At 39.8% G+C, this 26,267-nt stretch overlaps 1 protein-coding gene across 2 annotated transcripts; it reads left to right on the forward strand.

Moving 5' to 3' along the window:
• The first annotated feature begins 1,036 nt into the window (after positions 1-1,036).
• On the forward strand, positions 1,037-22,665 carry LOC125272836 (beta-1,4 N-acetylgalactosaminyltransferase 1-like). 2 transcript variants are annotated; one of them, XM_048197987.1, is made up of 11 exons: positions 1,037-2,320; positions 6,124-6,239; positions 7,226-7,324; positions 14,928-15,028; positions 18,261-18,319; positions 19,149-19,329; positions 20,123-20,209; positions 20,369-20,550; positions 20,655-20,798; positions 20,886-21,114; positions 21,238-22,665. In XM_048197987.1, exons 2-11 carry the CDS (start codon positions 6,136-6,138, stop codon positions 21,417-21,419), a joined length of 1,368 nt encoding a protein of 455 aa, XP_048053944.1. In that variant the 5' UTR covers positions 1,037-2,320; positions 6,124-6,135; the 3' UTR covers positions 21,420-22,665. The 2 variants fall into 2 exon arrangements, with proteins under 2 accessions (XP_048053944.1, XP_048053952.1); XM_048197995.1 differs by lacking the exons at positions 6,124-6,239; positions 7,226-7,324 and having other exon boundaries at positions 1,041-2,320.
• The last annotated feature ends 3,602 nt before the right edge of the window (positions 22,666-26,267 follow it).

The following is a 26,267-nucleotide window of genomic DNA, read 5'->3' on the forward strand; positions in this document are numbered from 1 at the left end:
CGTGCATATGATACGCACTTTATGGCATATTACACGCACGAACCTCCCACCCCCATCCTACCCAAGAGCGTGTCATATACATGCCATAAAGTGCGTATCATATGCATGCGAAAAAGTGCGTATTATATGCACGCCAAAACTCATGTTGGCATATATATTCTACGAGATTATATACGCGTACTATTGATACGCATTCTCATGTGATCGTGTTGAGTACAGCCACGTACAAATTTGTATTTTTGTTTATCACGTTCATTTATCACAAATTCATTGTGTGTGCAAACATGCCAGTAAAGCTCCTTTTGATTCAATTGGATTCTGATTAAATACAAGAGGTATTCTGGTTGAATTTATCACGTGCATCATTTATTGGAACATACAAGATCATTTTACAGAAATTATGCTGTATCACTGATTAATGAAAACTGCCGCACAACCTCCTGTTGCAACTGTTCCGAGGCAGAACTCGCTAGACTGGGTAAACCCAGCCTGATCTGCCGGCGATTTCGCCCGGCAACTCAGTCTGGAAACCCGTACGTTCATTTCTGCTGCATCTGTTACACTTTTGCGGGAACCAATCACAGACTGGCTTATCCACCTTTCTCGCTATTGGCGGGTACAGAGCTCTTTCTATGGCTCTGGGCGGGTATAACACGATGACGTCTCTCGCACGACCGTCAATCCAATTCCTTTTAACCTCTCAATGATGCTAAATGACTTCTTTAGTTTAGCAAACAAATCGCTCGACTGGGTGTAAATACCACTCACTTTCATGTTTTTTTTTTGCACAACCTGCAAAAATCGCTCGATGCCATTGCTGCTTCTGCAAACCGCTGATCAATGCTACAAACCAATACAAACTAAACCTGTCTGGAGTTTTCACGTCGCTCTGCAAAAGTACGTCACCCGGATCGTTGATCCGATTGGTTGAAGGACTATCCAATTGCGTGAATAATGCTCATTGATCGCCTCTTGTGCAGTAGAAAATACATAGCAAACTCCCCAGACCAATGTTCAATTTTAAATTGAGCTTGGTCTGGTGATAGCCAGACAAAGAACTCACAGTACCATTCAATCAATATTTTTGGTGCATCCATGACATTGGTCTGAGATTTGAAGTTGTTCAGTGAAAGGTGCCACCTACGCAGCCACATCAGTTTTGTTCTTTCTGTGCCAAAGCTTGTTGCTTAAAATCCGTTCCAGAGCGCGTTTGCTCAGAGCTTCAATGCCGTTCCGCTAATAAGACAAGAATGTCATCATTAGAAAAAGCATATTTAAAATATGTTAAACACGTTAATGTGTTCAAAATTTGTGTCGGGTCACGTCAGCATCAGATCAACAATGAGTAGCAAGTCATAATTTCGATTTAGTTATGTCATAATTTCGACTTTTAATTTTTTTCTAATGTGGCGGAAATGGGCTTCCATACATTATGAACTATTGCGCTCTGCCAAAATTACCTAAATTGGCTCTGACTTAGTTTAAAGATTTAATGCCATGTCAGCAGCCTAGACTATTTTTATGGCAAAAACTGGGTAAAAAAAACTGCATCATTTAAAACAATAGATTAAAATTAAAATTATAACATTTTTATCTGGTTAGATCTTATTCATTAAATAAAGCTTAAAAGCTAACAAAATATGATTAGGAAAATGGAAAAGATAAATGGAGCTGGGCATGGATTACTGGGTTGATAACAAAGGCTGAATATATAGGTGTCATGTATGTTTCATCCTGATAATATTGTTACTGATGTGTGTTTGGCCTTGTATTTTGAAATTTTGGCCTTTAGTATCTGGGTTATCAAATGATCAGACTGCAATAATGATGAATGTTTTGTGTCAGCTTGTTCATTGTTAAATTACTGCTTACTTCGAAAACCAACAAAGGAAGTGGAAAAGGTGCAAATGTGTTTGACTAGATAGCATGGAATTCAGTGGTCATCTGCTAAGTTTTACTTTCTTTTTTTATTCTTCTGATCCATATATGGTAATATGTGTTATGATTGGTTTGGGGTAACAAGGAACAATAAGAGGGGTATATAAGACAGCACTGTGTGAGGATGTTCTTCTCTGTAGAACTCTGTATCTGCATTGAACAACCTTCTTGCAAGAATAAAATCAACACAGACATTTTAAATATTTGTGTCATTACATTCTCATCACTAAAGGAATAAAGAATTTTTCCACAACACCTTTCAAAAGAGACCTTAGGAATGCTATGGAGTAGATTATATGTATTTTTGTTCATTGCCTCAACAACAATGCATGCATGAGAAGACTCCATCTCATAGCTTTTCTAATAAAAAAGGCATTTCTTGGTAAGTACATTTCACGTATGGTTGTAATTTTGCTAATTCATGTGGATGAGTTTGTAAAAGAAAGACTGGACCTATATGGTAGATGATGACATAGAAGCAGAAAAGATGGGTTTTGTTGTGACTGTGTTTACTGATGTCAAAGATGTTACGTAGAATGATTCGTCTAATGGCTTTCATGCTGAAATATTGTCTGAATTCCTATTAGTTTTTAGTACAGATCAGGTTAGATCCACCTTCATAAACAACACAGAAGTATGTGTTTAGGAGCATTATACAGCTTAGAAAAGTGTGTGCATAGGTGGGTAGAGTATCCAAAAACTGTACTCAAGTAAAAGTACAAGTATTTACTCAAAATATCTACTCAAAGTAAAAGTGAACTTAATAATCTTTTATAATTACTAATAATCTAATTAATAATTACTTGAGTAAGAATAAAAAAGTATCCAATGAAAAAACTACTCAAGTAGTTACTAGTTACTTCAACTATATATATATATATATATATATATATATATAGCATGTTATTATTGAAATTATTATCATAATTAGATATCTTTGCAACAAACACAGAAGAGACAAGCATTATTTATGGCATCTTGAAATTTGAATTGACATTTGATATTCAACAGTGTTTTGATCTGCCTGCATTGACACTATTCTTTAAGAGCTGCTGTGCAGCCAAAATAATGTACCAGTTATCAATGTAAAGCTGCTTTGACACAATCTACATTGTAAAAAGCGCTATATAAATAAAGGTGACTTGACTTGACATCTGTAGCCCAAATTGCATGTCTTTTGCTTTGTATAATAATAACAATGTATACAGCTACATCCGAAAGAAGAAACTCTTTACATGTGCTCACGCTCATAACCTCTGAACATCACACAAACAATGATCAAATGCACATTGACGGATCTTCTTCTGTCTGTTCTCCAAAATGTAATCAAATGTATATCTTAGCAGGCGTGTGTAAACTGCTTAACTGTGTCTACACAAAGGTGTTCATTTTCAAGACGAACAGGCTAGCCTACCCACAAATTACCGCGGTACGGCGGGTGTTCATTTCATACTCTCTGAATAATGATAGCTTATTTAATGTATAAATTAATATATATGTCCATAAAAATGGTAAAGAAATGATTATGGGGGTAGGATTGTAGCAAAATTCCAAATAAATAGATGATCCACAAATAAATGTATAGATATTCACAAAAAATGATCGTATCCACAAATGAATAGAAAGAGATCCACAAATATATGTTAGGAGTTTCACAAAAATTAATTGAATTCACAAATAAAATGAGATTTGCTAATAAAAACCATATTCACAAATATGTCACAAGAACAACTCTGCCTGCATTTATTTGTGAATCCCCACCTGTACATTTGTGAATTGCTTCCTGCGCATTTGTGGATTTTGAAACAATTCTAGCGTCACTACCGAAAACAAATCCACAAATAGGTCGACTCCTCCCACCGACAACTCAAGCCAATCAGATAACAGCCACGTGGCGCTGACCAATCACAGCACACTCCAATCACATTTTGCTTTACAGTCGGGGGTGGTCTCATCCTGCATTGGCTTAGAAAGGAAGTTGGTACAATGGTACAGTAAAAAGAAGTTTAAAATGTACATTTCGTTAGACCATTAGACTGTGTGTCAAGCCAAACTATTATATTTTATGCGCCATTTAAAAATGCCAGAGAAACGGTGCTCTCTGTTATGGGAACAACAAAGGTAGCTATATTGGATACAGATGCGTTATGGAAGCGTCACGTTAACAGAAAGCCTCAATAATTAGCTATTAACTTATCTAACTGGATTTAACCTTGTGATAAACATGCAAATTTGCAATATAGATGAAACTGTCATCACATAACATCATTTCCCAATTTATCAAACATCGACGGATCCAGCTTTTAAACATTAACAGGCCCTTAATATTGTAAACATTAATTAAACGTTATAACCTTACCCTTGTTTATAGAGAATATATAGGCCTAGACTTTTTAAATGTGACAGGTTATTGAATTATAGCCTATAATGCATTTTATTTAAAAATGTCCACGCACACTTGCATGCAAATGTTTCAGATGAATCAGACTTAATAGTTTTTTTTTATTGTAAAAGTTATTTAGAGCATCCAAAATGAATACACACACAAACACACACACATATATATATATATATATATATATATAACCATGCAGTGATGCCAAGGCTCGTATAGCCTACTGGTACATCACTGATGCTCATTCAGGCTCATATTTGGTATTATGCATGGTATTGTGCTAGTGTGGTATTATAGCCACTGACTCGTCGTTTCTCACCGTGCCACTTTTAGACAGTATGGACACTAATGTAATCCGTTTGTTTATAATGATTATAATGCCTCTATTTATTTGCTGCACCGTGCCACACCGCCCTCGTCACGTAGAGGTGTTATAGCTGGGGATCTGTGTTTTATCATAATTCATGGCAATATAAAGAATATACTCCAAAAATCATCCACGTCCGAATGATGGTCAAAACTTTACTGATGAGTTTCATTAAGTTTTATTGTACATTAGCTACCATGAAATGTCCGTTTTTAACTCCAGATAATCGCTGTAAACTTTCTATCCGTAAGAAAACTCAGATGAACCGTAATGATAGGCTTGTCTGAGATGCGCCTAGCCTTCTCCCCTCACTACATTTCAGGCGAGGCTAGGCGCATCTCAAACAAGCCTTTTGTTCCAGAATCCACAAATGCATAGAAAGCAATTCACAAATGTACAGATGGTGATTCACAAATAAATGCAGGCAGAGTTGTGCGTGTGACATAAAAACATATTTGTGAATGTGTTTTTTTATTAGCAAATCTCATTTTATTTATTTGTGAATTTAATTTTTTTTTGTGAAACTCCTAACATAGATTTGTGGATCTTATTCTATTCATTTGTGCATACGATCGTTTTTTTTTTTTTTGTTAATATATTTACATTTATTTTTCATAATCATAATCAAAAATCATAACATATTTATTTGGAGAGCTACAACTCTACCTCCATAATTGTGTTATCGTGGTGTAATAATCTGCTTGGTTGTAAAATGTTGGCTATTGGCTGTATGAATTGAAATCGATACCTGTATGGAATTGTTCACAGACAGCATACACAGTTCAACTAATAAAGATCTTCATCGCTGGCAAACAATAGGATGCGTTTGCAGATTTGCTTTTAATTGACTGGAGGTCCACTGCCACTTCATCCAACGCTCTGAGTGAGAAACCGCTACAGAAGATTCTGCAGGGAACTGAACAAACCATTCAAACTGATTCGTGAACCAATTTATACAGTTTTACCAACTTGTTTGAATAAAACTAAATTAATTAAATTATTAAAATAAAGTAACGAGAGGAACGTCGCCCAATGTAGTGAAGTAAAAGTAGGCCTACAGATTTTTCATTAGAAATGTACTCAAGTTAAAGTAAAAGTAGGCTACCCACATTTAAATCTAGTCTAAAAGGTACAAATTTTTCAGAAAACTACTCAAGTAAATGTAACAAAGTACAACCCACCTTTTGAGTGTGTGTCCACCATGTTTACAGTACATGACGCAGTAGTTTCTGATAGCCAGTCAGCTATAACACTAACTTAGGTTAGGTCACCCAAAAATTTAAATAATTTACTCACTTGCATGTCATTCCAAGCCTCACATTCTATTTGTGTTTTTTAGTGTTCATTAAAGTGTTGTGGAATTCCTATACAGAAGTGTGAGATTTCCAGTGTAACTGTTAATGCTGTGTAACTGTTCTTTCAGATCATCCCGATTATGAAGTACAAATGCTACATCCTGCTTGGTACTACACTGACCATTTGCTTATTACAAAGTGGAGTGTTGAAAGTCATGAAAAACATACTAGCATCCCAGAACGTGTATGTCCTTTTCTTCTCTCAGTCCGCATTCACTTCCACTTTAAGTCGTGACATAATGAACACTGTTTCCGTGTCCAAGCCTCAACTCGTTTCAGTCGAGAATACTATCTCAACAGCCATTTATGAGCACTATTTATTCATATACATTCAAGCTAAGGTTTTAAAAACTCACAGTGTACATTATAGTCACAGACACCAATATTTTGATGATTTATAAAAGATGAATCACTGTTTAGACATCTCAGATTTCAGGATCATGATTTTTTCAGTAGTATTACAGCACAGTGTGAGTGTTTATTAGCACCGTTCATTGTTTGCTTTTGGCATCTGATAGAATGCTTGGACCCAGAAACCTTGGCACATGAAGTCAGACTTAATGAGATGATTGATTTCTTTTTATTTAGAAAATTCTCAGTATGATTTACAATGATTTCAGAGTAACAGTGGTTTATAGATATAGTGGTTTTTAGTAACAGGGTGTTTCTGCAACTGCTGGCACTTTCTAGTTTTACTAGTTTTCACAATCTCACTTTTATTTGATTAGCCTGTACTGCACATGCACTACTACTATTGTCTATTTTGTCATTCTTTTTCTTTAAGATCTCAAATTATTATTTGTTTTTGAAATAAAATGGCCAAACCTCATTAATTTAATTGCATTATTAAGCATCATTTAATCTCACTAAATTCATAGCATTTTATGTATACTAAATACAATTAAATATTATATTCACACTATTTATATTTTATGCAGTGGCAGTTTGATTGGAAATGATGCACAAAAAAAACAAAACCCTGGGACATAAATGTGGTCAAAGTCAACAAATCTAGCAAAGTGACTGTTGAATTTATTCTGTCCAACAATGCCAGCCATGAGCAAGACACATTCTCAAAGCAAATTTTCTAATTTTCCTAGTTAATATTACTGTAAGTAGCTCCAGTTTAGATGGTCTACCTAACTTGGGGTCTTTTTGTCATGTTTATAGTATATCACCGTGTGAACTCACCAAGCAATTTGTTCCAAAAGATGAACTAGATGACATCCTTGAACGAAGAGCAAAGGAGTTCAGTCAACACCAACTCAGGTTGAACTGTAATTCCCTATATTTCACCCACAGTCCTGTAAAAAGGATAGTTCACACAAAAATAAAAATTCTAGGGATGCACGATATATTGGCAACCATACCGTTGTTGGTCGAAATATGATCATTTTTTAATGTTATCATTATTGACCCAATTTATTGGCCGATATATTAAAGCAGATAAATAATTGATTTTTTCCTTCAGCTGAGATGCTTCAGATGCGCCACTGTTCACCATGATGGTTTTGAATTGCTTGAAATATAATTGGAATCACTTTGAAAAGGAAAATAAGTTAAGTGCAACGTGCAGCGCAAGTCTGTCATATAAGCTACACAAAATTATACTGAAAACATTACTGTAAAAGAATGCTGTGAATTCTTTGTTTGACCATTTTAGTGCGAGAAAGAATGCATCCATAACAGAGTTACACCTTCATGACTATAAGTTCACTTGAGCACTCACAGCCTTTTTTGTGTAAATGTAAATTTTAATGTTTTAATGTTTAGTTTGTGTTTATATCTGATTTAGCTCATATAGGATTATGCGTTTGGTTAACAATTAACGAGGTAGTAAAGTCTCAACTCTGCGTTTGAAATGCTAGGGGGAACGCCATCACGTGATCATCATCAATCATCATCAGCCACATACACCTGTAGCTTGTTATCTGGACTATAAAGGACTCACACACACACCACCTTATCGCGAAGTCTTGATTACCCTGTGTAGCAATTCCAAATGTTATATCCTGTCTGCCTGTCTAGTGTTACCGTTCCTGCCTGTTAACTGTTTATTGACCCGTTGCTGCCTGTCCTGACTCCTGCTTTGTACACCGACCTGTGAGTGATATCTGCCAGTCCTGATCTGTGCCTGTATTCTGACTACGACTCTGCCTGTCCCTTGCTGTTCCTGGTTGCTCTCGATTGACCCTGCCTGTATGACAATGCTCACTTTAAACAAAGCTTTGCATTTGGATCCCTACCTGAGTCCCGCCTCCTTACAGAAGACTTTGCCAAACCCAGATCCAGCAGCTTTGTGAGTGTTCCCGTCTCGGCAACAATGAATCCATCTGCTCAATTGATGTGTCTCCGTCAAGGAGACAGAGCGTTAGAGGAGTACGTCAAGGAGTTTATTGGACTAGCACATTTAACGCGTTTCGATGAGGTATGTCTCATGATCTTTTTCCGAGGTGGACTGTCTGATCCGCTGAGTTCCGTCATGCCTTCTGACGATCCCAGCTGGACGCTGGAACAATATATTGATCTGGCATTGCAGCTGATCGGCTCTCCATTTACTGTGGGTGTCGCGGAGGAACACGACACCTCACTTGAACACGTAATGGCTGCCGCTAAAGAGGACATTCACAAAATGGTGGTCACAACAACAACACAAAGTCAAGACACAGTTGATCTTCCTGAGCCCAATCAAGTTACAGCTGATCGTCCTGAGCAACGCCACGTCTCTGCTGATCGCCCAGAGCCACGTCCTGTCTCCGCTGATCGCCCAGAGCAACGCACTCAAATTCGCCGGTTGCAACGCACTCTAATTCGCCGGTTGCAACGCACTCAAATTCGCCGGTTGCAATGCACTCAAATTCGCCGGTTGCGACGCACTCAAGTTCGCCAGTTGCAATGCACTCAAGCGCCTTGGACGCAATGGACAAGATGGCTGCTTTGCCAGTGCCCACGGGCAAGATGGGTGCCCCTTCGGTGCTTATGGATGAAGGGGGGCGTTCCAGCCATTGAGTCCGCTCCAGAACCCACTTCAGCCAGTGAGTCTGCTCCAGAACCCGCTCCGACTGGTGAACTATCGCCTCATCCTCGGAAGAGGAGGAGGAGGAGGAAGAAGGCTTCTTCCGTTCTTCAAGGCTCAGAAGCCTTTCAAGAGCCCGCTGTGGGTCCAGAGACCACTCCAGAGGTCTTTCCTGCTCCGCCCAAGCATCGTGCTCTGCCAGCACCGCCCAAACTTCTTGCTCTGCCAGTGCCGCCCAAGCTCCTAGCCCTGCCGGTGCCACCCAAGCTCCTTGCTCTGCCAGCGCCGCCCAAGCTCCTAGCCCTGCCAGCGCCGCCCAAGCTCCTTGCTCTGCCAGTGCCGCCCCGTAAGCCTTCCATTCCTTCCTGATCTTCATGTTGAGATCAAGAAGGCATGGAAGAACCCATATTCGGCTCGTATTCTGATGTGGAGGGGTTGAGCCAGCATGGGTATGTGTCGATGCCTCCTATTGACAAGACGTTCGCAAACTATCTTATCACAGGGCAGGCCCAGACGCTGAAAGCTCCGGTCCTGCCTTCCAAGCCCTTTAAGGTAAACTCTAGGAAGAAGAAGCAGGATCTGAGGGAGGTAATCAATCACAGATGCCAGCAGCTTGCTTTGGGAACCTCACTATTCAGTTTGGTTCTTTTATAGCTCCTTAGAGTTAAACACTGCCACAAGAATTGGTTTGCATTGTAGTTGAAGGCTTTCATTTATTAAGCCTCCTTCTAGCATCTTTGCTTGTTTCACCACAAGCTCTTGTTGGTGGATTGTTTTTGATTGAGAGTTTCGCTCACTTAAAATATAGACACTGCCACAGGTTTATATCTATGTCTGTTTTGATATGGTAGGCCAGTTTTTAGGCCTCCTTCAGAGACATGTTGTTCTTAGTTCATTGCCTGTTGGAATGTGTAGACTTAAGCTCAGGTTGAGTTAAGATAGGTAACCTCACTTTGTTTGGTTCTCAGATTAGGCTCCCTTAGAAGCTTAGATAGATGCCATTGGCTGACACCACGTGTCTTTTGGAGTCGTAGGCCCTGTGTTGGGCCTCCTCTAAGAACATGATGGCGCACTCTTATTATGGTTGTTCACACTGACACTGGCTGGCTGTGTCTCCTGGAGTAGTAGGCGCAGTAACTGGGCCTCTTTCAGAGCATTTGGCTGAGTTTTGGTACTCCTGTTGCCTTAAGAATATTAAGAGGGTTACTGAGTACATTGCCTGTTGGAATGTGTGGATTGGAATGAAGCGCAGGTTGAGTTTATAGTTAAACCTCACTGTATAGTTTGGTTCTATTTGTAGCTCCCTGAGAGCTTAGTATTTGCCACTAGAAGCTGATGCCACGTGTCTTTCTGAGTGGTAGGCCCCTGTTCGGGCCTCCTTTAGAGCATGATGGCATAGGTTTGTACTTCTCTTTAAGAGTGAAGGTGTTTTTACTGAGTACATGACCTAGTGGTATGTTAGCTCAGGTTGAGTTAAACTAGGTAACCTCTTTTGAGAAGAAGGGTTACTCTGCTTGTCTCCCTTCGAGCTTAGAGAACTGCTGTGAGCTGATGCCACATGTCGTAGGCCCTCTCTTGGGCCTCTTGGGCAGGCCCTCCATTTTTTGGAGCATGGCAGCATGGATATATCGTTCCCCATATAATTTCAAATGCAGAGTTGAGTTCCCTTTCGAAAGGGAACGTCTCAGGTTACATATGCAACCATGGTTCCCTGAGAACAGGGAACGAGACTCTGCGTTTCCTAGCCATGCATCGGGGCTGCCTGCTGAACAGTCCCTTCAGAAGATAAGGTACTGACTGTTTCTCTAGGTGCTCCTTTTATACTTCTGGGTCGCGTCTTTAATGACTTCATAGGATGTCGCCGGCCAATAGGATTGGTAAGGTTGGATAATTGTTTCAGACACCGGTTCACGTGATGGCGTTCCCCAAAGCATTTCAAACGCAGAGTCTCATTCCCTGTTCTCAGGGAACCATGGTTACATACGTAAACTGAGACGTTCAAATTATGTAGCTCAAACAGCAATACACAACATTAACTAGAAAATAAAGTTTGAAATCAAACTTTGAAATCAAGCCTTGATGGGCAGCCCAAGTCAAAAGAGCCAAACACACATCTGTTCCATGTTCTGAAGGTAGTCCCACCACAACGGCCGCTTTAAGAGTCACTACCACTTTAAGAGGCGCGGCTCGGCTCGTGTGTGTGTGTGTGTGTGTGTGTGTGTGTGTGTAACATCGTATCAGGCTATCAACTTGTTCAATAAACTGTTTAAAGAGTGTCACGGTTGCTTTAAGAGGCACAGCCGTTTTAAGAGGCGCGGCTCACGAGCTCTGAATGTGTAACATCACATCAGGCAATCGACTAACCTGTTCAATAAACTGTTTAAAACATGCAGTCAATACTGAGATTCTAGATGGCTAAAACAAATTATAATGAATCTTGACAAACTCAGGACAGAATCGAAAGTATCTCTCTCTCTCATCTGCTCATGTTGGGAGCTGCAGCGGCGCGGGCGACACGAAGCACCTCTAATGCATTTTGATAAAGAAAGTAGGCCATATGAGTGTGAAATTAATTTTTAAAACATAAACTGGTTCAAACTAGGATACTGTACTGTATATGTTTGATTTTTGTTGAAGTGCTAGGGACATGGCTTTTAATGGTGAGACTTTTGTTTTTGTAATTAGGCTCTGTAACAAAGACAGTGGTGTGCCAACTGCAACAAGAAGGGCCCCAAAGATGTTTTGAAAAGCAGCAGCACCACCACTGCTCTGAATGTACCGGCAGATGGAGGCATAAAAATGATGTTACGTGATGATAAAGCCAAAAGTTCAGTGTTTATTCCAAATGGAGCAAAAATAAAGGTTTTACAGTGAAAGTCCAAAAATATATACAAAAAAACAAACAAACAAAAATACAAAAAACTAATAAAATAAAAACTGTTCAAAAGATATACAGACAAACAAAATTTTGGCTATGCCAATAAATTGACCCAAAAGACAGCAATTTTGCTCAAACTCACTTCCAGACAACTCTGAGAGGTCATCTTAAAAAGACCAAGCCCCTCCTAATTGGACTAAACCATTTAGAAATTAAAGGTAATAAATAATTAAAAAAAACAGATGTGATTTAACAGTAACAAAGAGGTAAACTGTTAAAATACAAAAATGCATAAACATTTAGAACAAAACAAACTTAATTAATTATTAATGTCTAACAATGCTTAACAAAGAATTATCAGATCAACAAAATCCCCCTCACACATGAGAACAATGAACTGTGCCTTCTATTGGCGGGAATGTGGTCATGTACTGTGACCGGGTTTTGTCTGTTTGGGATGGGAAAATGTTCCAGTACGTAAGTATGACTATTTATAATATGTAAGTGGTTATATAAAAACAATAAAGATTTAACATGATTACCGGTCTTGTTTTACTTATTAACATAACACAACACAAATCAACATAGAAAAATGTATAAACCATTAAATACTGATGGCGAAATGAAGCTTTGCAAAGCACCTAGGCTTTCAAGTGTAGACCTATCGTAAAAAGGTTCATTACTCTAAGCTTTTCGACACGGTGCACACTAACGATATCTTGTGGTCAAAAGGTGGAAAAAAACTTGCCTTTGTGTCCGAGGCGACCCAGCTATTTTTGGGTTTCATGTAATAAATCAGTTTGTGCTATGAAAAGCATATAAAACAATGTAAATTATTATTATACATAAAAAAGGTATTTCAGGTGTCATTTTACTTACACAATTTGAATAAATGAGTCTGAATAAAATTTAGGCAAGCTTTGGCATATATTATCAAAGTTGTCATAGAATGAAGTATGAACTGGGAATAAATACAAACTGAACACATGTAAATATTTATTCGTATTATGGCATATTCCTCTGCTAAAAAGCAAATGACACTTCACATCTGCACAAGGGTTCACGTTATGTGAATCAGAATACAAAGCAGTCACGTGGTTGTTTGTGAAAACAAAGCTTTGGACGTCACCGGTCACCAGTGTTGGGCACGTTACTTTAAAAAAGTAATTAGTTATAGTTACTAGTTACTTCTCACAAATAGTAACGGAGTTAGTAACTGAGTGACATCATTATAAAAGTAACCAATTACCAGGGAAAGTAACTATTGCGTTACTTTAAAAAAAATAAATAAATAAATAAAAATGTATGAAAAAAATATGCCAAATAAATTGAATGCCCCCAATATTACATATAAGTCTAAGAATAAATTATTCTTGATGCGACTCCTGATTCATGATTCATTGCTCACGACATGAAATTTCTCTGTAGCCTACTGTGTTGGTAGCCAAAGAAAACGTACTTTCATATTTATGTTTAAATAGTCCTGTGTTATGTTTTAAATCCATTTATTCGATTATGAAAGGTGAACAGCATGAGTAAGATGCATCAAAAGATGCGCAAATATATCGGGAGACATGGAGTGGGTCAGATATGATTTTGACCACTTCATTAAGTTTTGCTTTGTAGAAAGCCTTTCTTTAAAGTGAATTTCGTTTTGTAAAAATTGTATCTTAATTTTAATCAATGTTTCATCAACCAATTGCTTGGATTTAATATATAACAAGCAAATATAGCAGACAATAAAATCATGACATGGAGGCGCGGGCGCGATCACTGGCGCGTGAACTGGAGCGCGTCTTATAGGCTAAATGAACCGAAACTCAGAGGCTGCTTGCCTCGCAGACATTAAAAATATATCTATAGAATGCTTGAAATATCTACTTTAACGAAAATTAAGTAATTAAAAACGAAAAGAAAGAGGCTACTCTGATTATGTAGCCTAATCCGAATGAAATGTGCATTATCTCTCTAGGCGCGTCCATATGAGCAGCAATGAGAATCAGCAATGTCAACTTCATCTTTGCAGCCGACACTGATTCAGAAAACATTACTTTATTTATAAACAATTAAAATGTCTCCTTGCTGTTTTTGTCACACTCATAATCATTACTTTTGCCTGTTCTCTATGGCAATTATGCGTGCCCTTGAGTGCTATATAGCCTATATTATGTAAACGCTCCTTATTATGGTTTATTCTCTCCAGTATTTAAGAAATTAAATTAATATAAATGTGATTAGTCAACTAATAGCTTAAATGAACAACTACTAGTCGACTAGAAAAAAATGTCACATATTTTCGATCAAGCATCAAAACGGGTATTCTGGTTTGAGCTTGCGCTTCGCGCGCATGCTCTGACAGACACACACACACACAGCGCATTATACATTATCATCAGTTTAAAATTATATTTGTGTATGACTAACCGCAGCACACACCAGAGAAAAAAAAAACTTTGCAGGTCCTATGGCTGAGAGAGAGCTTACTCGGATGAAAACCGCTTCAGTGAGCTCAATTATAGTAACGCAACATTTTTTTTGTCAGTAACGGTAACGGCATTGTAACGGGAGAAAAAGTAATTCATTTGATTACTCGTTACTGAAAAAAGTAACGGCGTTTATTTATAACGCCGTTATTCCCATCACTGCCGGTCACGTGGTTATGGCAAAACGAATCAAGCTCCGATACAATGCTTTACTGTGAGATGTTTCTTTTTTTTTATACAAGCTTCGATACAAGCTTAATACCAATACAAGCTTATTGGTATTAGCCAAAATGTATATATCGGTGCATCCCTTTAAAATTCTGTCATCATTTACTCACCCTCAAGTTGTTTCATATCTATATGAGTTTCTTTCTTCTTTTGAAAACAAAAGATGTTTTTAGAATGTTGGTAACCAGACAGTTGACAGTAGCCATTGACTTCCATAGTATTTTGGTATATAAACTCATTATAGTGGTATTCTTGTGTTTTTCTTAGGATGAAGACAAATGCAAAAATTCTTATTGCCAAAGCCAACTGCCCACTCCAGTATCCTACTGGTTTCAGGGTAGCTCCTCTGCAGAAAAGTTTGATACCAGGTATATTTTTCCTGTCAACTGAATCCTGTTTAGGAAAGTTTTTTAACTGGGCACAACCTCACCAATCATGTTGCTTAGCAGTAACTTAAGTTCTCTTTCAGTCAGTCACGTTCGACGTACGTCAGTAGTGACTGACGAATTGGGATATCACCAGAGAGCCCCTGCCAGGTGGGTATAAATAGGGAAGCAGATGCAATCGCACTCTGTCTTTCGCTTCGGAGAAAACCTGTTGTATTCCTGCTATCGACTGAGAGTGAACTTCTCAAGCCTCAAAACTTTTGTCGTGCTGGTGTTAAGGCACCCTACAGCGAAGCTGCGAGCTTTCACAGAGCAAGCTTTCATGAGCTATTTATACAGCTCTCAACTACTGTTTTCACAGCATTGTTTTCTGCCCCGTTGGTTTGCGATTTGGGCCGGTTCCTCTGTGCGTGTGCCTCAGGGAGCGGTATACCTGCAGTCACATCATGGCTGATCCCCTGTGTGCTTCAGCACAACACAAAGAGCTGTCTCTTTCCGTCTTCTAAAAGAGCTTCACAGACGGACACTGCTTCTTTTTCAAGATGTCATTCTGTCGTTTCTGGAGGCGGTCGTTTCCTATCCTCACTGATGGCCACAATCACTTTCTCTCATGTCTGCTTAGCGTGCTGAGACTCTGCTTGTGGGTGGTTCATGTTCTCTCATGAGAGCATGCTCGTTGTTCGTCTTGCCTTCTTAAGTGCTTAAGTGCTCAGCGCGCCGTGGTAGCTTCTGGGTGGATTGTTGGTCCTTCTCACGGGAGACCTAGCATTTCAGTCAGGGCTCAAGCAGAGGATCAGATGTCGATTGCTACATTGGAGAAAGGGTTGTTGGGCTCTGGAAATGAAGATGAGGCTGAGCGTCCCACGGTTGTGATGTGTGCTCATTCTGAATCAGATTCAGAGTTGACGACCATGGTTTGCCGGGCCCCTGGAGGTGTAGTGTGACACATACTTGCCTTGCCCCGCCCCCTGTCTTTAGCCTGCATGTGCATACTTGGCAGTATGGAAGCCTTTTGGTGCCAAATATGGAATGCCAAAAGGGCCATAATCTGCATTAAAAGTTTTTCCTCTCTCACTACCCTTGATGGTGGGGTGGCAGTGCTATGGGCACACCACCTCTACCCCCCGGTGAGTCTGTGGAAGGCCAAAGCACTCATTGCATTTGGGTAGTTCTGAGTCAGGGTTGAGCTACACATGATGCAAGTCACAACGCAGGCCCCTGGCCAGGCGATGTCCACCATGGTGGTCCAGAAACACCCCTGGCTAGCCTTGCAGAGGTGCGAGTTGACATCAAAGTGCGCTTTCTCAATGCTCTCATCTCACAAGCTGGCCTTAAACCCACCCCTCTCAGTCTGCAGCCAAGCCAGGTGGTTAGCGAGAAGTGGTCCTGAAACAGGTGACCTGGAGCAGAGGTAGACAGTTCTTTTGGAGACAATGCCCTCATCGCTCCCTCCCCTGGAGGAGAGGACCCCCGATCATGTTAGGTCAGGTCTGTGCTTTCCTTTCTGCAAGAGGGCTTGGAGGGAAGGCTGTCTCCCTCCACCCTCAAGGTGTATGTTGCCGCTATTGCCGCACATCACGATGCAGTTGATGGTAAGTCTTTGGGGAAGCACGACCTGATCGTCAGGTTCCTGAATGGGGCGAAGTTTCCTCGCCCTTCCTCTATACCCTCTTGGGATCTCTCCCTGGTACTTACATCTCTCCGGGGTCATCCCTTCGAGCCTTTGCAGTCAGTGGAGTTAAAAGCACTGTCACTTAAGACCGTGGTCCTGGTTGCATTGGCCTTGGTTAAGAGGGTAGGGGACCTGCACGCATTTTCAGTTGATGAATTGTGCCTGGAATTCGGGCCCGCTGACTCTCATGTTATCCTGAGACACCGGCCTGGATACGTGCCCAAGGTTCCTACCACTCCCTTCAGAGATCAGTTAGTGAACCTGCAAGCGCTGCCTTCGGAGGAGGCAGACCCAGCCCTGGCTTTGCTCTGTCCCGTCCATGCTCTGCACCTGTACGTGGATAGAACGCAAAGCTTTAGGACCTCAGATCATCTCTTTGTCTGTTACAGAGGCCAGCAAAAGGGAAAGGCTTATCAGTCGCCTTGGCTTATCAGTCCCAAAGCATTCCTTGCCCACTCGGGTTATGAGCTCACTCCACCAGAGGAGTTGCCTCGCTGACAGATATCTATTGAGCTGCGGGCTGGGCAACATCCAACACGTTCGCTAAATTCTATAGCCTTTGAGTGGAACCGGTATCTTCCCATGTACTCGCTTCCAGTAGCCGGATAACCACTTGGTGAACCCTGTCGAGTTAATCCACCACCCCTTGTGGCTTGGACATTGCGGAGTGTCTGATGCCAGGCCAAATCTCTGTATCTGATGTTTAGGTTTGGCTGGGTGCCATATGTTGTGACCCCTCCACGTGGGTGTTCCCATATGCATATTGACCACGATCAAACTCCCCATGGTGAGCATGTGTGTTTCCCTTAGAAGAGCCAGCTCTGCTGTCACCTGTCAGATGAGTCTTCTCCTATCTCTAGGCTGGAGCCATCCCAGGGACTCCATTTGCGTACTGCCCACGGCCAGTCCATATGTGTATTTCCACATATTTCCTCCCCTGCAGGGTAGGTTGTGGACTCCTATGGGTTCACTTCCCCAGTGTAGTCTAAGTCTTACTGTAGTGGGTCTTACGGAACAGCAGTAGACTCTCTCAGTGTAAGCTCGCCCTCTTCTCTGCCCCCCATGTGCACCGGGTGGCTGGAGCTTACGCTGTGCGCTGGAAGGGGTCAGTAACTATGGCATTTTATTTGGGATCCCAATATGTCGGTCACTACTGAAGTATGTCGAACGTGACCGACTGAAAGGGAACATCTCGGTTACGTATGTAACCCTTGTTCGCCACAGTTCCTGTGCCTTCGCTGTAGTGCAGACTCAAGGTTGAAAAACAGAGTGCATCTGCTTCCCTATTTATACCCACCTGGCAGGGGCGGTGCGTATTATGCAAATATCGCACAGCAATTCTATTGGCTTGTTTTAGTTTCATTCGAAGCTGATAGGGCTCTCTGGCGATATCCCAATTTGTCAGTCACTACTGACGTACATCTCCGTTCCCTCCTTCAGGGAACGAGGGTTACATACGTAACCGAGATGATTCGTTCCTTGTATTCCTTGTATTTTTTTCTTTGATTTATTAAGTGAATTGTTTTGCTATCATAATTTCAGGTCTCGCTCTTCAAACACAAAAAAGAAGGGTAACAACAAAAAAGAGGGAGGTGTACAAGGTTAGTTTAACCTTGATCAAACAATGCCCTTTGTAAAAAAATTTTCATAAGTAAAATTTTGAAATGCCTAGTATGAGGTATTTATTCAGTATGCATGCACTTTAGAATCCTATTTTTTGAGGAAAACATTCCATGATTTTTTCCATACAGTGGACCTGCTACTAAATGTAGCTTCAAAGGGCTCTACATGATCCCAGCCTAGGAATAAGAGTCTTATCTAGCAAAAAAAATCTGTCATTTTCTAACCACCCCCCTGCACTAGCTCTGTGATGCGCCACACATTACATAATCACGTTGGAAAGGTCATGTGTGATGTACTCTATAGGCAGAGTTACTGAGCAAGTGTTTACAAAGTGAACGTGCAAAGACTAAGTCAAGCGGATTTTGAACGATTTTGAAGTTGGAGGAGAAAATGACATGGATTACTGCCCTTTGGCCTACATCACGCATGACCTTTCCAAGATGATTACATAATGCGTGGCACAGAGCAGTGTAAGATGAGCATTTGTGGTTAAATATTCTATACATTTGTGTGTGTGTTTTTTTTTTCCAAATGTTTCACTAGATATGATCCTTATTCCTCGCCTGGGATCGTGTAGAGCCCTTTGAAGCTGCACTGAAACTGCAGTTTGGACCTTCAACCCCTTGGTAGACATTGAAGTCCACTATTAGGAGAAAAATCCTGGAATATTTTCCTCAAAAACCTTAATTTCTTTTTCGGCTGAAAAAAGATAGACATGAACATCTTGGGTGACATGGGGGTGAGAAAATTATCAGGAAATTTTAATTCTGAAGTGAATTAATCCTTTAAACACACTGTTGTCTGCAGGTGTCTTTGAGTGTGAAGAGTGGAGTGCTTTCAGTGGAGAATGTTCTGGATGGACAGCAGGTGGATGGACAGGGTCAGAGCGAACTAAACATCTCATCCAGCAACCTCACAAAACTCAATGATCTGCTGTCTAGAGTGACATACACCAGTACCATCTATCACATTTATACAATTGACATGGGTAAGGGCTATCTGTATATAAATGCACAGAAGAGACTCTTACAGTATGTAAAGTGTGTTGCTCAAGCACACAGTGATGATAAGAAGATTAATGGTAACACTTTAGAGTTAAGGCTGATTTATACTTCTGCGTCGAGTGTACGCCGTAGCTACGACATAGGCTGTTTCTACCACGCGTAGCCTGACGTGCACCTCTTCAAAAATGTAACAACACTTCAATTCTACGCGGACCACAAGCACTGTGATTGGTCTGCTAGAACCCCTCCCATGGGTCAAAAAACTGGCGCGGAGCAATAAGAGAAGAGCGAGCGTTTTCAACTACCATAAGAATGAAATATGCTCTGTTTGCTGCTTCTCTGCCATTTCTATTTGTAAGCTTCTCTGACAACATACATGACAAGCTGCTTCTTCTTTGGCTTTTGCCTTGATACTCAACATGACCGCGGACACTGCCTACTAGTGGCCTGCATGCATGTCGACGTGGACAATAATGCATTAGTATAAATGAAAACAGATGCATAGCCTACGGCGCCGAGGCTCCAGCGTAAGTTTCGACGTAAAAGTATAAAGCCTTTATGGTACATCATTAATAGATGAGTAAATAATGCAGGACAAATGAGTAGTACTACATTAATACTTCAGCTACTACCATTAACTAATATGGAAAACAGATTAACTAATCCACCAGAAATGACAAATTTAAGACTGAGAAAGTTTCTTATTAAGTAATCAATAATTATATTCTGTTGCTGTGTGAACGTGGCCAAATTACAATAAATGTCTTCTTTCCTTAGTTCATTTCTCTTTTGAGGACCATGAGGCCATGTTTCCCATCATAATTAGGAGACCAACAGTTCCTGTTCTTTATGACCCCGGAAAAGGTAAGACCACAACACACTAATTAAAACACTACAAAACAGTGACATGGCATCAGATATCCTTGTTATAACAAAATTTGTTATATTTAATATACCTAAACATCTGTAAAGTTTGTAAAACCTGCTAATGAAATGCACCTATTTCTCTCTCTTGCCATTCAGATATCAACTCACAAGTGACCATAATTACCAAGACATTTCTGAGGTATAAGGAGCTGAAAGTCCTCATCCAGAGTATCCGAGAGTTTTACCCAAATATCAAGATCATTGTTGCAGATGACAGCCTGAAGACTGAGGATGTGTCTGGAAACAACATAGAGCACTACATCATGCCTCCTGCACAGGTACACACTTTTGCCCTACCACTTCAATTGATCTAATGCTGTATGTCACACAAGAGTAGATTACCTGGAAACTAATCACTGCTGATGATTATTTGGTTCCTCAGGGCTGGTTTGCAGGCAGAAATCTGGCACTATCCCAACTCACAACTAAATACTTTCTGTGGGTCGACGATGACTTTGAGTTCTTGAAGGAGACACGGATCGAGAGTTTTGTGGAGATTATGGAAGCGATTCCAGATCTAGATGTTGTAAGTATGAAAGGATATTCTTTAGGGGGGGGTGAAAAGTCTTGGAGCAAAACGGCTTTGTTAAACAAGCTCTTTTTCTCTGGTTAGGTTGGTGGTGAGGTCTCAGGTGACCAGTTCCAGTTCATTCTTGAGTATGATGAGGGAACCAAAAAAGAAGGTGGCTGTCTAAGGCGTATTAAAGGAGGGTTTCATCAGCCACTTTCAGGCTATAACGGATGCTTTTTTGTGGATGGTGTCACAAATTTTTTCTTGGGGAGGACTGAAGCGGTGCAAAAAATTGGCTTTGACCCATTCCTTAAAAGAGTTGGACACACCGGTAAGCATTCCAAATGTTACCTTAGTAAAACATCTTCATTGATTGATTCCTAGCACATTTAATTCTTCCTTTTCTTCTCATCTCCATCCATCCGTTTTATTTCCATGTATTTTTTTATTCCAGAGTTCTTCATTGATGCCCTTGGAAAACTGCTGGTTGTTTCATGCAAGGGTCTTTCTATCGGTCACCAGACACACCGGGAACAGAAACAATATGACTCATACCGGACTCAAGAGAAACTTGAAGAGGAGAGAAAACTGGCTCACCATTTTTTTAAGAATTATCTCAAATGTATCAAGTACTGATTAGTATTTAGTACTGATCATTTTGGGAAATAATGGACAACAAATCTGATTATCGATTAATCACATCTGTGCACTGTGAACAGATAACATCTGCCAGTCACTTTACGTAGTGAAAAAAGCATTTCAATGGACAAAATGCACCTGAAGAATAACAGAGGACAGAGTGACTTGCTGCGGGAGAAGTGCACAGCATAAGTTGCCCTAAACACAAGAATGCTTTATATGAAGAGCTTCAAAATAAATACATAAGCATAACGTTTAATGTAACTTGCCCTGTGTGAGCGTAGAGTTTGAGACATGATTTGTCATGATAAAATGCCATTTACTTTCACCCTCTGAGTTCTATTTGTCAAGAAATAGAACACAGAGGGTGAAAGTAAATGGCATTTTATCAGATGTATTATGTTCATCCACTGGTTCACCCCAGGGCTGTGTTCTTTCACCTTTATTTTAAATTTTGTATATGAATATGTGCCAAAGTAACCATGTAAATAGGACTATATTGAAATTTGCTGATGATTTGATGATTGTCTCCAGGATAACAGATCACTCAGTTGAGGCTTTTAATTGGCGTATACATCACACAGGTAAAAGACCAAATATAAGATCCTTCAGACTGTAGGTCAACATTTGCATTTCTCCATCATTATGTATATCACAACATTCAGATTTTATTTGAAATGCTTTGAAATGGTGTGACTTGTCAGTTTACACACACCTAGGTGGATTGTGCTACGGGACAAGGAACTGGATCAAGGAGACCTCCATGTCAGCAGTCACATATTACTGGTCTGTGCCTCTGTAAAGAGAGATCAGATATCACAGTATTCCTGTTTCTTGCCATTTCATCCATTGTCGTTAAGGATATAGCGCTACCTGATCATTTCTGTATTTTCTTTGATATATTGATCTCTCCGACTGTTGAAGTTAGATCTATCTCGGTCAAAAAGCGATGCTTAAATGAGAATACTAGTGCACTGTTTATGAAGGCTATATCTTTAACACCAAGCATATCTGCAGACTCTGTTGATTTTCTCCTTGATTCTTTTAACTCAAAAGTACAGAATGTTATTGATAACATTGCTCCAGTGAATGTCAGGAAGAAAAGTAGCAGACAAAATGCACCGTGGAGAAACTCAACAGCAGTGCAAAATATGAAAAGACACTGCAGAAAAGCTGAGCGCATATGGCGAAAGACAAAACTTGAAATCCACTATAACATCTATAAAGATATCCTTCATGCTTTCAATATGGAACTAGGCAAAGCTAGACAGACCTTCTTCTCAAATATTATAAACAGAAACTTAAACAACACTCGCACTCTTTTTGCTACTGTAGAGAGACAAACAAACCCCCCAAGTCATATTCCCAGTGAAATGCTCTCAGACAGCAAATGCTGTGAGTTTGCTTTCTCCTTCTCTGAGAAAATTAATAATATCAGAAAGGCGATCAGCACATCCTTGAGCTGCACTGGGGTAAATCAGATCAGATCACAACCTCAGAAAGTAGCTATTATGTCTGTTTCCGAAGCAATTGATGGTAAAATTTTGGAAGAAACAGTACAGCACCTTAAAACATCAACCTGCTCCCTTGACACACTTCCCACATCTTTTTTCAGAAGTGTGTTTAACTGTTCAGAAACAGATCTCCTAGAACTGGTAAACGCTTCACTTTTCTCTGGGACTTTTCCAAAATCCCTGAAAACTGCAGTTGTTAAGCCCCTCCTGAAAAAGAGCAATCTGGATAACACCATATTGAGCAACTACAGACCAATCTCAAATCGTCCTTTCATAGGCAATATCATTGAAAAAGTTGTTTTCAATCAGCTGAACAAGTTCTTAAGCTTGAATGGATATTTTGACAACTTTCAATCTGGTTTCCGACCGCATCACAGCACAGAGACAGCACTTAAAAGATAAATGGTATTCGCCTAAACACAGATACAGGTAAATTATCAGTGCTGGTTCTACTCGACCTCAGTACTGTATTTGACACTGTCGATCACAACATACTTCTTGACAGGCTGGAAAACTGGGTTGGGCTTTCTGGGATGGTCCTTAAATGGTTCAAGTCATACTTAGAAGGGAGAGGTTATGTGAGTATCGGTGACCATAAGTCTGAGTGGACATCCCTGACATGCAGAGTCCCTCAAGGTTCAATACTTGCACCCCTCCTGTTCAACCTATATATGCTGCCACTGAGCCAAATAATGAGAAAGAACCAAATTGCATATCACAGCTATGCAGATGACACCCAGATTTACCTAGCCCTATCACCTAATGAATACAGACCCATTGACTCCCTGTGCCAATGCATTAATGAAATAAAAAATTGGATGTGCCTAAAATTCCTTCAGTTAAACAATGACAAAACTGAAGTCATTGCGTTTGGAAACAAAGATTAAGTTCTCAAAGTGAACATGTTCCTTCACTCTAGGGGTCAAACAACTAAAAATCAAGTCAGGAATCTTGGTGTGATTTTGGAGTCAGACCTGAGTTTCAGTAGCCATGTGAAGAGAATAACTAAATCAGCATATTATCATCTCAAAAATATTGAAAGAATAAGATGCTTTGTCTCCAGTCAAGACTCAAGAGAAACTTGTTCATGCTTTCATCACCAGCAGGGTGGATTATTGTAATGGGCTCCTCACTGGTCTTCCCAAAAAGACCATAAGACAGCTGCAGCTCGTACAAAACGCTGCTGCCAGGATTCTGAGCAGAATCAGAAAACATGAACACATATCATCAGTCCTCAGGTCCTTGCACTGGTTTCCAGTTGCATTTAGAATTGATTTTAAAATACTGTTACTTGTTTATAAATCACTCAATGGCCTAGGACCTCAATACATTGCAGATATGCTCATAGAATATAAACCTAACAGATCACTCAGATCATCAGGATCAAGTCACTTAGAAATACCAAGGGTTCACTCAAAGCAAGGAGAGTCTGCTTTTAGCTGTTACGCCAGCCACAGCTGGAACCAGCTTCCAGAAGAGATCAGGTGTGCTCCAACAGTAGCCACATTCAAATCCAGACTCAAAACATATCTTTTTATCTATGCATTTGCTGATTGAGCACTGTGCTATGTCCGAACTGTTTGCATTTTATTTTATACGTATTATCTTTTTATTCTTTTAATTCCTTTTCCTGTTTTTATTTCATTTTTAATGTATTTTATATCTTTTATGTATCATCTTGTTATTTCTGACTTTTAATGCATTTTAAATATTGCTGTCTGGTTGAAAGAGCTGGGAGAATTAGGAAGAAAGCATTTGTGATTAGGTTAAAATTTGGTAAATTTGGATAAGGGGACAAACCATGGGGAAATTTGAGCTGTGGTGCATGGTTAAGATATCTCTGGATTACAGTCAGGACACTTTCCAAAGGGGAAATTTGAACTGCGTTGCATAGACAAGATATCTCTGGAAGGGGGATTAGGGCTGTGTGGTATAGTTTGAGGTGTCTTGTCAAAAGGGGAGATTGAAACTTTATTTATCAGCTTGAAGTGTCTTAACAGGTAGCGGTCCTGTCGTGTGAGGAAGATCCATTTAGATCTCCTCTGACGGACAACAACAATAAAAACTCCCTAAGACTTCCTCTTCCATCCAGATAGCAAAATTCTCTGTTTTTACTGTTATTTCTATTCCTTATGTTCTATTTTTCTTTATGTAAAGCACTTTGAATTACCATTGTGTATGAATAATGAGTGGTAACAATTTATTGATCACTTATGTCACCATGCCAATTATCATTTATATGATGAGATGATATATCAGCCAGGCTGATTAAGTGCCTATTTTGCCAGTTTTGTCAATGGATAATAAATAAATGATTTAATCAATACATTTATTTTAAGTAAATAATGTTTATAATATATATTTAATTTCAGAAATGTAGTAATAAATTTGTTTCTAATTTCTTGGAGGAATATTGAGTAAATATAGAGTAAATTGAATTAGGTATATGTAAGCATAATGTATAAGAGCTGTACATAAGCATTTTATCATCCATCTACAATCCCCATATCAATCAACTACTTATTTGTTGTTCTACAAGTGTTTTGGGATGATAATTTGGCTTAAACTTTCAGTCGGTCATGTCTAGGCCACCTGCTTCTTATCCAAAACTAACTCAAATGTCTAGAGAAGGTCAATGACATGTTAACCTCTAAAATTTCTTTAACCATGCTAAAGCTCTTAAATACATCAAATGCACAGATAGATCCTCTGTACAATATCCACATTTTTCCATGGTACAAGACATTACATAAAATAAAATCCTGTAAGAAGAACAGCCCACACGCTAACAAATAAACCGCTCTGCCCTGATTCCGGGTGATTTGAACTCCTTAATTACCAAGATGGCTTAAGCTGATCAGAAATCTGGATGAAGGAAGTGTGCTTGTTGGGGGTCAGTCTCCACCCCCCTCACCTCTTACCATATGGAGGTGATCCTGAAGAAGCGACGGCACCAGACCAAAATGCTCAGTTCATCTCCAGACCACAAACCCTGTACATGGTCCCTTAAAGGTGCCATCGAACGTTTTTTTACAAGATGTAATATTGTAAAAAACTAATAGTCTGTAATAGTCTAAGGTGTCCCCTGAATGTGTCTGTGAAGTTTCAGCTCAAAATACCCCATAGATTTTTTTATTAAAAAAATTAATTTTTTTAACTGCCTATTTTGGGGCATCATTAACTATGCACCGATTCATGCTGCGGCCCCTTTAATTCCTCACACTCCACGCCCACGGAGCTCGCGCTTGCGAGCAACATGTCTAATCGCGTAAGTATGGTATTTATTTGGATGTTTACATTTGATTCTGAATGAGTTTGATAGTATGCTCCA

The sequence above is a fragment of the Megalobrama amblycephala genome, linkage group LG1 (assembly GCF_018812025.1).
Source record: "Megalobrama amblycephala isolate DHTTF-2021 linkage group LG1, ASM1881202v1, whole genome shotgun sequence".
NCBI classification, from domain to species: Eukaryota; Metazoa; Chordata; class Actinopteri; order Cypriniformes; family Xenocyprididae; genus Megalobrama; species Megalobrama amblycephala.